The sequence below is a fragment of the Acipenser ruthenus genome, chromosome 14 (assembly GCF_902713425.1).
Source record: "Acipenser ruthenus chromosome 14, fAciRut3.2 maternal haplotype, whole genome shotgun sequence".
Taxonomy (NCBI): domain Eukaryota; kingdom Metazoa; phylum Chordata; class Actinopteri; order Acipenseriformes; family Acipenseridae; genus Acipenser; species Acipenser ruthenus.
In genome coordinates, this window is record NC_081202.1 from 35,805,345 (window position 1) to 35,820,669 (window position 15,325).

The following is a 15,325-nucleotide window of genomic DNA, read 5'->3' on the forward strand; positions in this document are numbered from 1 at the left end:
TTCCTGAGTTGTTAGTTTTCATTCTGATTATCTGTTTATTTATGGTGCCGTACATGCATAATTATTAGATTACAGTTCAGTTACACATTTATCTGTCATTCGATCATTATTCTTCAACCACTTTTGGTGACCCCATTTGTTTGAAAATAAAAAGTTTTGTGTTTGTACCTGTCATTATTGCTTGGTTATTTAAACTAAAGAGGGGTCTTAAACGGAGTGAAATATCTTTCAGAATTTAGCAATGAAGGAATGAATGCTCAGCCCAGGTTTGTGTTGTTTGCCTGCAGTGCGGAGCTGGTCTCAATAACGACCCGGTTCACAGACGACCTGATGAATCAAGGACTGACCCGGAAGATTCTGACTCTGGTGTCTGAGATCAGTGTCACCGCTGAGTTTGAGAAACTCCAGAAAGCAAGAGGGCTGGGCAATGAGAAGCACAGGAAGGAGGTGAGTCTCTACAAATCTCAGCAAAATACCTAACCCATCATTCTTTATTTGAGAACCTGTAACCATGTGGCCTGCTGAAACTGTACATTACTTGACAGTTCCTTTTTAGTGGCTCTATACAAATGGGAATGAATGTTTCTAAACAACTAGAGTGGTTAAAATTTGAAAATAACATCTGTGTGTTGTCTAAATTTACTATTGATTAGTTACCAAAGTGGTACTATTAATGCTTTCATGTGGTGTAGCCAACAATGAGAAATCTTCTTTGCATTGCCTAATAATTGCTTGCATTTCAACTGCAACAAATGGTTATGCTCGTATCTATTAATAACCTGTAGATCTTTGGGGTTTCAGTAAACCCCTTTGTTTTAATAATTTGCAACTGTGTACATTTGTTTTACTTCCATCATTTTGCAGAAGTAGTGTATTCCTTTGAATTTAATACACCCTCGAAATTGAAAACACAGACCAAATTTCCCACCCTCAACTTGAGGAAAAAATAAAACATCAAATAAATATGAATTTACAAAGATACACCCTCAATTACGCATATGGAGGCAGTTTGCGGCCGTCTGCTATCACACAGAGCATTACAGTTATGTGCTGCTTCTCATTTCCAGTCGTGATTACTCGCATCTGATTTTCTCCCAATTTGTGAACTGTGGTATTGCTTGGCATGTCAAAAATTATGGGGGTCTGATCAGCATTTCCAATACGTCCAAGCTGGTACTGTTAGAATTGAGCCTAATAACGAAACACTGAAATTGTAAAAGCTTCTCTTCGAATTCCTCAGGAAGCTAATGATGCTTCTTTGAAATGGCTGCCTGTTTGTCATGGATGATTCGAGATTGGGCAATAATTTGGTTCGTCTTTTCTCGGCAGTCAGTCACGTTGCTGTTTGTGTAGTCACGTCTTTTGTTGGCGATTTTAATACACACATCACTAAACTGTACTCGTTTGGTTTAAAATGGTTTAAAAAGTGCGTCTTAAATTCTAAGGAATGCTGTATACACATTTTCAGATCAGTCGAACAAGGCATTTTAAGCCTGCTAATCTTTCATAGAAACAAAAATCCAAACGTAATAAAGATTAACCTGTCCTCCCTCCCCTCAGATCTCTGATTTGATTAAAGAGAGCCGTCAGTCCCTGGCGGAATGCCTCTTTTCCTGGACCTGCCAGTCCCCTCTCAGTAAGGACGACACGCTGTCTCTGATTGGCTACCTGGAGAATGTGACGGCTGAAGCGGACGGCTCATTGGACGGTGTGAATCTGGCCCTGGTCATGGCTCTGCTCTATTGTTTGGATGTCAGTTTCCTGGAGCAAGGCACTGAAGACAGAGAAGGTACGCCCTCCCTTATCATACAGTTTGCCTATCTATAATAGAACAACTGTCAGTAAAATTGTTTCTTGGGTTTACCTTTTTCTTTTTACTAGATTTGAACCGAAATGATATTAGTTATTTATTGGACATGCACAATCCATTGATTTTGTGAAACTATTAAAACACGAATATTGACAAATATGTTTAATGATAGAAATTAAATGCTTATATGTGCATTTTGATAGAAAAACAGTAAAAAGTGCAGAGAAACTGACTTGACAGGTTATACACAAGTCCTTTACAAATCTGGGGTTCAGCAGTTACAAAACTGAAAGAACGTCACGAAAAATCAGAATTCCACAAAGCAGCAGTAATAGTTGGCAAGGATTTTGTATCTGTGATGCAACAAACAAAACACCTGTACATCAGGAGGTGGATTCAACTTAGAGAGTGGAAAAAAAAACAAAAAAACAGACACAAGCTATTTTTATATTTGAATAACTCCTAAGCATTTTGTCCCTTGAACAAGAAGTTTTTTTAAAAAATTGCACACCCCTGAACTGGGATCAAATTTGGTCTGGACCTGCTTTAGCACAAGCTAATGAGAGGGTGTCAGAATATGGGTGTATACTGAGACATCTCCATTTGTCTGCATGTAAAACTTGCATGTTACTGATAAGTTTTAATTTAGCTTGTTTTATATTGCAGTTCCTCTTAAAAGACAATTGCTGTTGTACTCAGAAATCCTGTCTAATTGCTCATTTTGTGTTCCACTTTAACAGAAAGGTAGTGTAGTGGATTTTGTATTAACAGGTCCTGTCTCTGTCCCTTCCTCTCTCTTTCTCTCTCAGACCTCATTCAAGCCCTGCCCTTGCTGACCGAGAAGTCGTATGTTGCTGCCATTCACAACCGGCTCCTCGATCCTCGGCCTTGGAAGCTGCCGGGCCTGCAGGCTGTGGTGAGGTTGGCGTGGGCCCTGGCTCTGCGTGCTCTCTCCCAGCTCCCACAGGGCTCAGGTATGAAGCACACCTTCAATCCAGTTTAGCAGCATCCACAGTCTTGTTCTCAAATGCTTTGTTGAAAATGCAGCTACAGTACGGGTCTTATGTCTGCTCTTTTATTATTTTTTTTTAATGAATCCTTCTACTCATTTACTACTTCTGCCTTGATTCCAGTAAGTCTAACACATAGCAGTTCAATAGTACGGCTAGCGCATCTGAAAATAAGTTTGTTATATCTATAGCACAAATTGACACCACTTGGCATATGAATAAAAAAGCAGGCACGATATAAGACTTGGAAGCCGTGAACTTGGCATCTGTCACGCCTGTAATGTATTGAATGTTCTTGTACCGATCAGTGTAAGAACTCTTCTCATTCTCAGAATAATGCTTGTGTTCCCCCCTCAGCACTGGTGGAGTTCACTGAAGGAGATGAAGCCCTGGCAGATGCTGCGATCACCCACAATGCCTTTCTGTTCCTGACGGAGGCGATGTTGGGCTCGGAAGGCTTTGGGCAGGAGGAGTTCTACACACGGCGGATCCACTCGCTCCTCACAGACTTTCTGGCACTCATGCCCATGAAGGTGAGGTACTCCCTACTGGGTGCCAGGAAATCCTGGGTTCAATTACCAACCCACACAGTGATCTAAGAGTTCAAGGGTTCTTGTATAAGTCAAGGAAAATGAGGGTAGAGATTTTCCACAGCTAAAAAGTTAAATTGATACTTTATCAGGTGCATTTTCCTAATACTTAATTTCTTACATTTTATGTGTTCTGTATGGTTCCCCATTGTTTTCGCTTAGATCATTATTTGCCATGATTACAAACTTTTCCAGGAAAAAATGCTACTGAAAAGACAACTCAGGACTGATTGTAACTAGGGAAAGCATATTCATATTACACTGACAGGTGAAGCATTGTGCGCTGAAGCCTCACTTCCCACAATCAGCCTTTATTTATTTAATTTTTTTCATTGGATTGCAATTGACGAGGACTCCATATAAAAAAAAAAAAAAAAAAAAAAAAAAGCCAATCCTGCTGCACTACCTTTTCTAGAACTACAATATTTAATTGCATGTGAGCAGGTTTTTTTTCTAAAAAAAACCCAGCAAAGGTCATCTCGGGGCAATGATCCACTCCGCATCAGTAAGATCACACACTCGGTCATTGTGATCTACCTCTTCATGATGCTGATGGCTCCAATTCTGCCCCTGTATGTCACTGGCATACCTGTTCTGTGTGAGTGTCTGACTGATTCCTTCAATTCGGATCGATGTCGCAGGTGAAGCAGTTGAGGAATCGGGCAGAGGAGGATGCCAGGCTGGTGCATATGAGCATGCAGATGGGCAGTGAACCGCCGGCAGCCTTGCGCAGAGACCTGGAGCAGCTCATGATACTGGTGAGTGCTTCCTCTGATGTGTATTTACTAGCTGTTCTGTGGAACGTTGCATCACCAAAGTAGAATAGGAATGCATTAGAATTGTTGCAGTGCATTCTAATAAGAGACTTCTGACACAGTTATGTTGCATCAGAGCACCCAGTACACTATGAAATTAGAATTTATTCACCAAAAGGTGCAGTGCTAGTATATTACTATTACTCATTTAAATCTTTCAACACAGCAGACCTCTCTAGCAGCATTGGACCGATGACTCGAAACAGCAAGCCAGTAAATTAATCAAATATACTAATATGTACATTTGTGCCTATTTTTATTATATTTTTCTGTAGAAGACACTAAAAGCTATTTCATTAGTTATGCTAGGGTGGTCTTTCTTCACTTCCTGCTGAATTAAATAATTGAGGCTGTGTGGTCCAGTGGTTAAAGAAACTGGCTTTTAACCAGGAGGTCCCCGGTTCAAATTCCACCTCAGCCACTAACTCATTGTGTGACCTTGAGCAAGTCACTTAACCTCCTTGTGCTCCATCTTTCGGGTGAGACGTAGTTGTAAGTGACTCTGCAGCTGATGCATAGTTTACACACCCTAGTCTCTGTAAGTCGCCTTGGATAAAGGCGTCTGCTAAATAAACAAATAATAATAATAATAATAATAATCTATTGTATGAAAGGCACTGTTCAAATGTAATTTTTATTGTAATGTAGGGCATCTGAAAATAATTCACAAATGTCTCCAGTTATCAAAAGAAACAATGTGCTTTCCACACATTAAAATATTATGTTACCTTAAAAGCAGCAATTGTTGCTGACATAGCTTTTCATTGATGCAAGCAACCTAATTTCAAAAGCAATCCCCCAACCAGATATTTGAGATTCAAATTCAATTTAAAGTCCATATGATTTGTGCAATACATTTTTTTACATCATTTTAGAAGGATGGTAAAAAACAGAAAGGGTTTTATTGAGCATGTCTGTCCCTATGTCAACGTTTTTTACATGTATCTACAAAAATACTTCTTCAATGGTGAAGAAACCTGGTTTGGACATGCTTTACCACGTTATTGAGAGCAACAAAGTGTAAGGGGGGGGGGGGTATTCAGAGGCAGCTGTCTGTCTTTGTCAAACTAACAGTTTTAGATGCACACAGTGGGTGAAGGGTTTGATGATATTACATGTTCCTGATATTTGTGTATTGTTTCATCCATAACTAAAGAACAAATGACAAAAAGAACTGCAAAGTCATAGAACTTTATATATTGATTTCACTTTAAGATTATTCAGTATTTCTTATGTTTATTTTTTCGCGTTTGCCCCCAGATTGGAGCGTTCTATGGGAAGGACCCCTTCAATCTGGAGTTGGCACTGGAGTACTGGTGCCCCTCAGAGTCTGTGCATCACAGTTCCACCATCACAGGGTCCTACCTGGGGGTGACCCACCAACGGCCCCCTCACAAACAGGTCTGGATCTCCACAGCACGCCTGCTCTGTCTGTAGCTCTCCTGTCTCTTATGTACAACCCAGTGCTGGAATCATTGATGCACCATTTATTAGTGTAATGTTATAAAAAAAATGTTGACCGTTGTCTCAGCATTTTGTTCTGATATCCAACCATCTCGAATAATGTTTCTGATTAAACAGGTAGGATTGAAATCACTGATGTTGTGAATTGAGAAGACATTTTGTTGGCGAAAATAATGGTAAATTTATTTAACCCTTAGCGGTCCATTTATTCAGCGCATCTCAGGCGTGTTGGGTCCAATTTATTGTCACACCCGCAGTTTATTTTAGACGCGCTGTTTTAAAAGTATTTTTTTTTCACAGTAAAACAGGTTTAAAAGGCACTGCATATCAACAGGACACTCAGTACTGCATCTCCAGCCCCGCCCCACCCCTTGTTCGCTGTATTTTTCACATACCTCTTCATAGTAGTGCATACCGATAAATCATCTCCTGATCACTCATTTTATCACCAAACTCCTCAATAATGCGATCCAAGTCATTATTTTATTACTATAACATCTGAAAAAAGCTCTTTAAATGTCTGTGATATTCTTTGAGCGCTGGACGCAGAAACAGCTATCTTGTTTGTTTATGTCCGTGTTATCTATGTGGTGTCGGGGCTATCTGTATTCATGAGATACGCCCCCTTTTTTTTCGGCTTCTCTCGGCTCCTATCGGTCTCACTTGGCCATTGAATGGTTTTCTCAGCTTTTTCCGGAGAAAAAACGACTAGAGACCTGTTTTTTACATCTTTGTGATGATGTAGGACACGGTCCGACATAGGACCGGAAAGGGAAAATTGCAATGTCGGACCAGGTCCGACATAGGACCGCAAAGGGTCAAAACAATCGCGATTTGTGTTGAAAAGATATTGCAGGAATGCATACAACAAAGCAGAGAGCTAGGGAAAATTGTTTTAAACCACACAGCCTGTTCAGTAATACATTCATATTATTATATTAAACAAGCTGAAAGCTTATGCCTGACTATTCTTCAGTGTGCTTTATGAAGGTCGTTTTGTTATAGGTGGTCTTGTCTAAGTTTGTCAGGCAGATGGGGGACCTGCTGCCCTCCACGCTGTACATTCCCTATCTGAGTATGCTGAAAGGGCTGGCCAACGGACCCCAGTGTGCCCACTACTGCTTCAGTCTGCTCAAAGTCAACGGAGCACCGCACGGTAAGGACCCACCACCCAGGAGTGCAATCCAAGAGAAAAAACATTGAGATACTGCAGGGATGGACTTGTATTGCATAGCAGTTTCTCCCATTCCAGGTTTTAAAATGAGCCTTATTTAGCCACAGTCTATAAGTAACAAGCTGAGGTGTGTCTTCTTAAATTCCTAGTAAAACTAGGAATGGATCAAACTGCTATGCAATGGGAGTCTTATTTCTATCCCTGTGAGCCATTACTCTTGTCCTGAGATTTCGTTTCTGTTTAGTAGAGAATATCCAAGCGTCTGGAGGCAGCCCCGTGTCCTGGGAGCACTTCTTCCACTCTCTGATGCTTTACCATGAGAGTCTGCGACGGGACATGCCTAGCGTGGACATCTCTCAGTACCGCCACCCGTCACTGAGAGGCATCACACAGAGGGAGCAGGACGGGCTTGTCTCCTTCCTGCAGCTCACTACCACCATCATTAAGTGGGTATGTAGTCACACAGGAAGAGAGAAAGGAGATGCAAAGAAGGACCAGCAGGGAATTACATTTATTGGATGGGGAGTTTTTAGTTTGCCTAAGAACGGAATTCATTTATAGAGTAAGCTTCAAACTGTATTTTTTTTTCTGTTCCCCTACCTTTTATGTTGTTTGCAGTCAACCTGAGTGGTTTTTATGGCAACTACTCAATGCAATTTTTTGATTGCTTTGACTACGTGTTTGAGCCTGCTCTTAAGTTCTGGCTACCTGCCATAGACATATACTGTAATCCGCCCGCGCATCCTCCCGTCACATATCTGCCCTAACCGTTTATCCACCATGATCAAGCTCTTGAGCAACGTCACCCTAGTGTACAGCGCTAATGCAAAGTGGCTACAGGGTAGCGAAAACGAGTTGTGCTTACAATTGAATGTTTTTTTTTTTCATAAGCCTATGCATTTTGCCACTATGTAAATTACCTGACACTAATGTAAGTGTATACAGCACTGTGGCTGGGAAGGAGCCGGAGAAGAGGGTTTTTTGTGTAAATGTACATTGTAAATGGTACATACTGTAATTAATTAATGAAGTACCTGACACTCCTGGGAGAGCCTGCCTGCTGTGTGTGATTACCAGGTGTGGAATCTAATCAGCAGGTAGGTGTGTTCCCGGTTAGCATCCCGAAGAGTGAGTAAGCAAGTTGAAACCGCTGACAGCCCGGTGAGTTTGTTTATTATTGAACAGAGAAGATTAGTTCAGAGATTGTAGATCCCACCAAAGTTTTCGTACACTGTGTTGTATGTGCTTCGTGCGCTGCCATTGCTGGTAGTGTCACGTGAGCTTCAGTGTGTTGATATGTAAAAAAAATCCTGTTTGCCTGCGGGGCATATCAACTTCAACCTCCGTCTCGATCTCCTGCCTGTCGTTCAGCAGTGAATGCACGCACCCACATGACAGACGGTTACTCTGTCACAAGCACTAATACCCTGTGTCTTTCTAAACAAGGGATTTAGGGGAGCTCCCTAATAAAAGATTAATCTCAAAATAGTAATTGTGTGAATATAGTAATTGTTACAGCTGTCTATAATGGTATTTAAAACAGGATTCATTTATCCGACTTTTTACATATCCGCCCTTACTCTGGTCCCACCGCAGTCGGATACGCAACAGACTACTGTATAATGTAGGCTAGTATATGTTTCTTTATATTAGTAAGCGCCATTACCCTACAGGGTGCAGCTGTGTAATGCCAGGAAAAAAAAAAAAAATCTAAAGTGGCAACTGGCGCTGGCTTCTACTTATAGGCAGTTTGGCTGATCTAGCCTACATTACAGCTATCTATGGCAGGCAACTGGAACTGAGAAGCAGATCCTAAAATAAACAGTAAGTGGACAGTAAAAAATAACATAAGAAATTTAAATTCTGAAGCTACTTACTCTTTTAAGGAACATAAAAGCTTATTGCTAGAGATTAGATGTTTTGATTTGAGTTTGTGCTTGCAGAGGAGAGAGAGTGACAGAATGGGGAGGGGATAAGGCTGAGGTCTTGTTGCGTTTGTCTCTTTCCAGAGTGAGAACGCCCGGCTGGCGCTGTGTGAGCATCCCCAGTGGACCCCTGTGGTTGTGATGTTGGGTCTTCTGCAGTGCAGTATCCCACCGGTTCTGAAGTCCGAACTCTTGGAGAGTCTGTCTGCCTTCGGAAAATCTCCAGAGATTGCGTCCTCTTTGTGGCAGTCTTTGGAGTACACACAGGTATGTCATACACAGCTCCCTGGCTATATATGTATGTCTGTTTACCCTTTGGTGGGAACTTCCACAATGTACTGTATGCATTTACTTAATACAGCTAGATATGAGAAATGTAATTCATTCCATGCTATGTGTGATCACTCAGTTACGCTGTTGTCTCAGAACTCTGTATACAGCTATTTATGGGACAGGTCCCCAGGAGTTCAAATGCAGGCTCATGAGACAGATACAAATTTAGGGCATGAATAATGAATCTTTTAACTGTTGCCAATCTTACTTTTGGCCATTTTTGAAAAGATATCAGATGAAAGTGAAATGCAATCTCCTAAAAAATAATAAAAGTGAACATAATCGTACTGCCTGCTGTATAGTGTGTAAAATGTAGGCGACATAATGGATGGTCATGAATATATAAAGCAATTTTAATTATATAATTAACTTTAATTAAATTCAGTTTTAACCATATTTTTTTATTGAGATACTTTTTCCATGTTAAGCATGTCATATGTTGTCCTTGACATTTAATCTGATTGACATATTTCAAATCGTATATTGTCATTTAGACACAATAGAGACCAAATCATATCAGATATTGTCTTCACATTAGGTACTGGAGTTTGCTTATAGGTATCAATCATGACAGATATTACAGTTCCAAATTAGATCCCAAATTTACTTTTTCTCTTCACAGATCCTGCAAACAGTCCGAGCCCCAGGACAGAGGCAGGCTGCAGGGATTGAAGTAAGACTTTTAGAGTTTCACCGGTCCTCTTTGAATACAACTTCCAAACTCCACTACACACTGTTAGCCTGGCTCACTGCACAGCTTTCCAAACCCCACTACACACTGTTATCCTGGCTCACTGCACAGCTTTCCAAACCCCACTACACACCGTTAGCCTTTGCTGTGAGCACAGCGTTCCAAACCCTACTACACACCGTTAGCATTGCTTTCTGAAATACATTTTTATTTTCTGGGTACAAAGTAGTTTTGAGGAAACATTTCTGCTTCTCTCCAAGCAGTGGTGCAATACTCCAGAGAAAGTAAGCCTTTTTCATTCTGGTCTGAGATGTTGAAAACAGCACCCCTTATTTTGGTAATAGGTCACAAATGAAGGCCTTTACAGTTGTTAAGGCAGCGAAAGTGACAATTCTGGGTTGTACTTGACTACAAGTTCATAAAGTAACTAAAGATGCCATCATTAATCAATTAATAGATTTTTGATATTCATGGCTTTTCCTTTGCTATCCTAAAATGTCCTTTTTTATTTTTTTGTATTTATCACCCTGGTGGCCACTTTGGAGACTCTCATAGTTAGCTAGCTGCACAGAAACACTTTTCTTGTTAGTTTTCTCAATTTTGTTTTCTTCTTCTTTAGCTAAAGGTTGCAGCTAATTAATTAGGACGCTGGTTGTGTAAGATTTCAGTATGTATTTGTAAGTTTGGCAGGATCCTGTCCCTCATTTGCTGCTCCCTCTCCTCAGGTGGAGTTGAATGAGATTGAGTCTCGTTGTGAGGAGTACCCGCTGACCCGCTCCTTCTGCCACCTGATCAGCACGCTGGTGGAGAGCTCCTTCCCTACAAACCTGGGGGCAGGGCTCAGGCCGCCCGGGTTCGAACCTTACCTCCAGTTCCTCCGCGACGCTGTCTTTCTGCCTTTCCCTACTCGGGCCTACCGCCGCGCAGAGGAGAAGGTAAGGTACACTGTGTGGGACCAAAAAGAGCTACCCAGTAACACTTAAGCAAGCGAGAAGGCATGTGTTGAACTGAGTTGTGCTCGAGTGCGTTGAGAGGCAAGAGGCGAAGCGAAGTGTCCTCAACCATCTCCGGAGTGGGTTGTGTCAATGCCACCCTCGCTTTTGTGTTATTGCACTTATAAAAGGGCTCATTAATATTTTAAAACTGTGATTTTTCCCGATTTGGAATCAAATTAAATGTAAACCATTGGTTGTGCTATTTTAACCATAGGGCATTGGAATGTTAGCAGTCAGTCAGAATGCAGGAAATGTACATACCATTGTATAGAAAGTAGCTTCTAAATGCATTTTCAGATTTTATTTTTTTTACTGTTCCTTTGCCTTCTTGTGATGTTTGCAATCCTCGTAAGTGGTTCTGATTGCAACAACTCAAATATTGTAATTTAAGTGCTGTTACCTGGGTTCTGGTTGCTTGCCGTAGACATAATATAGTATAAATGGGAGTACCTGTTGCTAACATTGCATGCGTTCCTGTCTGTTTCAGTGGGAGGTAGCTGAGGCTGTACTGGACGTGTTTCACAAGCTGTTGAAGGACTACGAGCCCCAGCCCAGTGATTTTGTGGAGGAGATGGTGGAGCTGCAGGGTAAGGATTTGTCTTCACCCCTCTAACCCAGCTCTACCCTTTTGTCTATGTAGAATACTTAGAGGGTCCCATGCTGAGATATTTGTTGTCACATGTGATTTCCACAAAATGTGTTGTGGAGTTTGTGAGGAAGCTGCTTCAAACTTCAGCACAACATAACAGAAATAACCACAGACTTTTGTTTCGCCATTTCCATTAATAATATTAATACTCACTGACAGCTTGCAAATAAACATGATTGAACATTAAAATGTGCCTGATACAGTGGTTTTGTAAATGAAATTTTCTGGCTGTTGTGGGCTGTGGGTTTTGTCCTGGGCTGGAGCGGTGAGGAGACCTGAAAAAAGGGGAAAAAAATAAATTATTTGTTTTGGTTAAAAACAAGTTGTTTTTGGAATAAGGTGCACGTTTATTTCAAGATTAATAAGCAAATATCTCTGTAAAGGAGAGAAAGGGTTTTGTTATTGAAAAGAAATTCTTACTTCCCGTATAGCTAATGAGTAATGCAAGAGCGCAGAGTGTGGGCATGTTAGCGAGGACGCGCATGCACATAAATAGAAAGCTGAAATAGAAGGGGACACGCCCTATGGGAGTATATGGATGGGGGAAATTGCTGCATAGAGGTGTTGTGAAGTAATAATCATATTAAAAGGTATGATAATTGTATTCATATTAATGGGGTATTTTATCAGTAATGCATAGATGTGCATTCACAACAGCCTGGCTTTCTTGGTTTCTTAGAGCTTCTTAATTGAAAATTAATAATAATAATAATAATAATAATAATAATAATAATAATAAATCTGCCTTTCTATGCTTGGCAGTTAGTCCTTTCGTTTGCCCTCCACTTTTTAACAAAGTTAGGCACCTATGGTTGAGACACACAATTCTTGGACTATTGCTTCTGACATTGATTAAAACACTGAATTTGTATTGCTTTTAGAATGAAACACTCGGCTATAGATACCAAAACTGACTTGTGGTTACTGAATAATAAAGTTTACTGGTCCAGAGCTTATCTATACTCCAAAGTGAGTATAATTTAGATTTGTGTTATTGTACAGTTAAATAAACTGTTAATGCAAAATATTTTTTTATTTTAAGCAGAGATTGTATTATATTTCCAGCTGAGGTTTTATAAAATATGTGAAATGGGCATACATGTAAAAGGTTTGAGTAACATTTAAAAAATGTTTGTTAACTAGCCTTGTGTGATTTGTCAGGTTGATACATCTGCAGGGCTTGAAACTTGGTAGGGTGGTAGGCACCTAAGGGAAGCTGTGTCAGAGCGAATATGAAGGTCATAGGTCACATGGCTTGGTGGCCATATTGGATTTTTCAAGAATTTTGGACAATTTAAAAAAAATCTTCGGCAGAGATCTGAAACTTGGTGCACATACTCCCCTCATGGCCTAGATTTACGGTTGTTCAAGAGAAGACGATCGGTCACATAGTTTGGCGGCCATATTGGATTTGTTAAAAATATTCAAACATCGTCTTCTCTGAAACCGTTATGCCAATTGAAGCCAAACTTTGCATACATAGCCTTGTCAAGGTTGTCTGTCAAGTTTGTGCAAAGCAACTCGCTACATAAAAAAACATGGCCGCCACGAGCCAATCAAATTTCAGCTATGGTGAATTTGCACATATTTGCACATATTACCTTGCTAAAGCTGAAATGCAAAACTTGTTTAGAACTCCTTTGAGAGTTTAGACAGTGTCATGGTTACTATAGAATACACAAATTAATCCATATATGCTCTATTCAAAAATTACCTTTGACCTGTCCTTAAGGTCAAATGCAAAACTAGCTTATAACTCCTTACAGAGTGCAGTTAGGATCAAAGTTACTATGGAACACAGATAGGAACAAGAATGCCTTCGAAGCCATCAAGTTGTTTGCAACTTCTAGTTATTATTATTATTATTATTAATAAAGAAAATATTGGACATGCTATGCTAAAAAAAAAAATATTTTAGCACAGTAATAATAACAACGTGTTGGACCTGGGGCACTTCTTAATATACAAAGTGTTTAAAACAACAGTCGCTATATTAAAACTTCACTGGTTACACTTCCAGTGAGGTTAAAATACTCACAAGTTGATTGCATTTGTTCCACAATCGATACCCATGCGTTCTCCTTTTTCATCTGATCTTTGTAATCAGCTCTATCGACTGCATATACGCAGGGATAAACAATGAGCAGCTTCTCAACAAACAACAGGTCATCCATTTTGGCGTTGTAATAACCACAGCGACGAGGTCAAAGTTCAGTTGATTTGAACTGTCAGCGACTGCAGTTTGAGCACGGTGATTGCCGGTAGAAAGTATAAACTGCACAGCGACACGACAGCGATGGAATATAAACTGGCCTTAACACTTTGAATGTCACGTTGAATGTCCCGTAGAATGTTGTCTTTCACCAACATTCGACATAATTTAGTAAGTGGTTTTATATATCCTTGAATATAAAAAAAAAAAGGATAATATATTCCCTAATTTGCAGGCTATGAAATGCTTGGTTGTAAAGGTATGCATTTTTGATCGGTTATCCAGCAAAATATTTTCCACACATATTTAAATAATATTTGACTATTGTAAATCAATCAGAAAAAAACATGTAAATATCACTTCAATTAATTTAGCATTTTGTTTTTTAGCCAGTAAGCATTTACAATTCTCATTAACAGCGATGTACATCTAAAAAGAATGACAAGATAACATTTATACTATCTTATTAACAGAAGCTGTTTAGAAAAATCCTTTTAGATTTAATTAATATCAGAAACTAACCTCAATTCTTAGACAAGAGAGAGATGCTGACGGACTGTACGGAAAACTAGTCCTACCACTTCAGAGTGCAAGCACCGCCTCCTTCTCTATTTTGTTTGGTTGTCAGCAACATCACTTTCACATGTGATTTAATAAAAAAAAAACTTAAATGACAGTATATATTAAATAGATCAATCGAAAGCAGAAGTTGTGGTGCTTATTGTGGTGACAGAATTTTTTCAAGTTTCTTGTTGTTTTAGCCAACAGCTTCTGCCGCAAATTTGCACCAGTATGAGTATGTGAAATGTACCCATCACAGACCAAATTAACCCTTGTTGGACAGGTGCGCGGGTGTTAATTTCAAACCCTGATCTGGTAAAATTACAAGTTATAAGAAGTAATTTCTGAATTTCTTTTTCTACAAAGTTATGTTCAGATTTGCTTCTGATAGTGGTCTAAAATAGCTCAGAATGCACCTGAAAGCATGTACAACCCCAGAGCTTTGGGGAGCCTAGGTGACCCACAGACCCCCGGCCAAAATATTAGTTTTGACCCAGGAGTTTCAGTCAAAATGATCATTGGCTACTTTTACCCATACAGTGTAGTTTAAGGATCCCAGTGTTTTCCCCTACATGTATTAACTACATGTTCGTTTTACCTCTTAATAGTATCTATATACTTTAATACATTTGCTGGTTCACTTGATCTGGAATGACCCATTAAACATCAAGGCTACTCTCATGTTAACAGCTTACTTCAAATTCTTATTCTGTGTTGGGCTTGAAAATGATAGACGCTATCTGTCTCTGTCTTTCTCACCCAGTTACACAGTTCTGTTTTTCGTGCACAAAACACCTGCCATGCACTTTTGTCATTTGTACCATTAACCACAACTAGAGGAAACACCTCCTAACTTGAACAGGAATGGATGTTTTGATGTGTTTCTGTCTCTGTGTCTCCAGGTGAGCTGGTGGTTGCTAACAAGTCCCCAGGTTACAGTGTGATGTTCCACCTCCTGAACGACTCGCCGATGTTCACGCTGTGTCTCAGTCTCCTGGAGGAAGGAGTGAAGCAGCTCGACACCTACGCCCCCTTCCCAGGTTAGCAGCAGCAATGCCGGTCCTGTCTTGTGATGTCTGAGTTCATGTCTGCCTGG

At 40.1% G+C, this 15,325-nt stretch overlaps 1 protein-coding gene across 3 annotated transcripts in view; it reads left to right on the top strand.

Annotated features, from left to right (window-relative positions):
- The window catches only part of nup205 (nucleoporin 205), a 57,669-nt gene that overhangs the window by 4,801 nt on the left and 37,543 nt on the right, over positions 1 to 15,325 (top strand). For 2 of the 3 annotated variants that reach the window (XM_058986463.1, XM_058986464.1), the window contains exons 5-17: positions 288 to 447; positions 1,561 to 1,789; positions 2,620 to 2,784; positions 3,178 to 3,353; positions 4,052 to 4,168; positions 5,486 to 5,626; positions 6,695 to 6,845; positions 7,108 to 7,313; positions 8,873 to 9,055; positions 9,744 to 9,794; positions 10,538 to 10,747; positions 11,295 to 11,394; positions 15,132 to 15,269. In XM_058986463.1, the coding sequence (XP_058842446.1) occupies positions 288 to 447; positions 1,561 to 1,789; positions 2,620 to 2,784; positions 3,178 to 3,353; positions 4,052 to 4,168; positions 5,486 to 5,626; positions 6,695 to 6,845; positions 7,108 to 7,313; positions 8,873 to 9,055; positions 9,744 to 9,794; positions 10,538 to 10,747; positions 11,295 to 11,394; positions 15,132 to 15,269 (2,027 nt within the window). The remainder of the gene's footprint in view (positions 1 to 287; positions 448 to 1,560; positions 1,790 to 2,619; positions 2,785 to 3,177; positions 3,354 to 4,051; positions 4,169 to 5,485; positions 5,627 to 6,694; positions 6,846 to 7,107; positions 7,314 to 8,872; positions 9,056 to 9,743; positions 9,795 to 10,537; positions 10,748 to 11,294; positions 11,395 to 15,131; positions 15,270 to 15,325) is intronic. The other variant, XM_058986465.1, reaches the window with a different exon arrangement.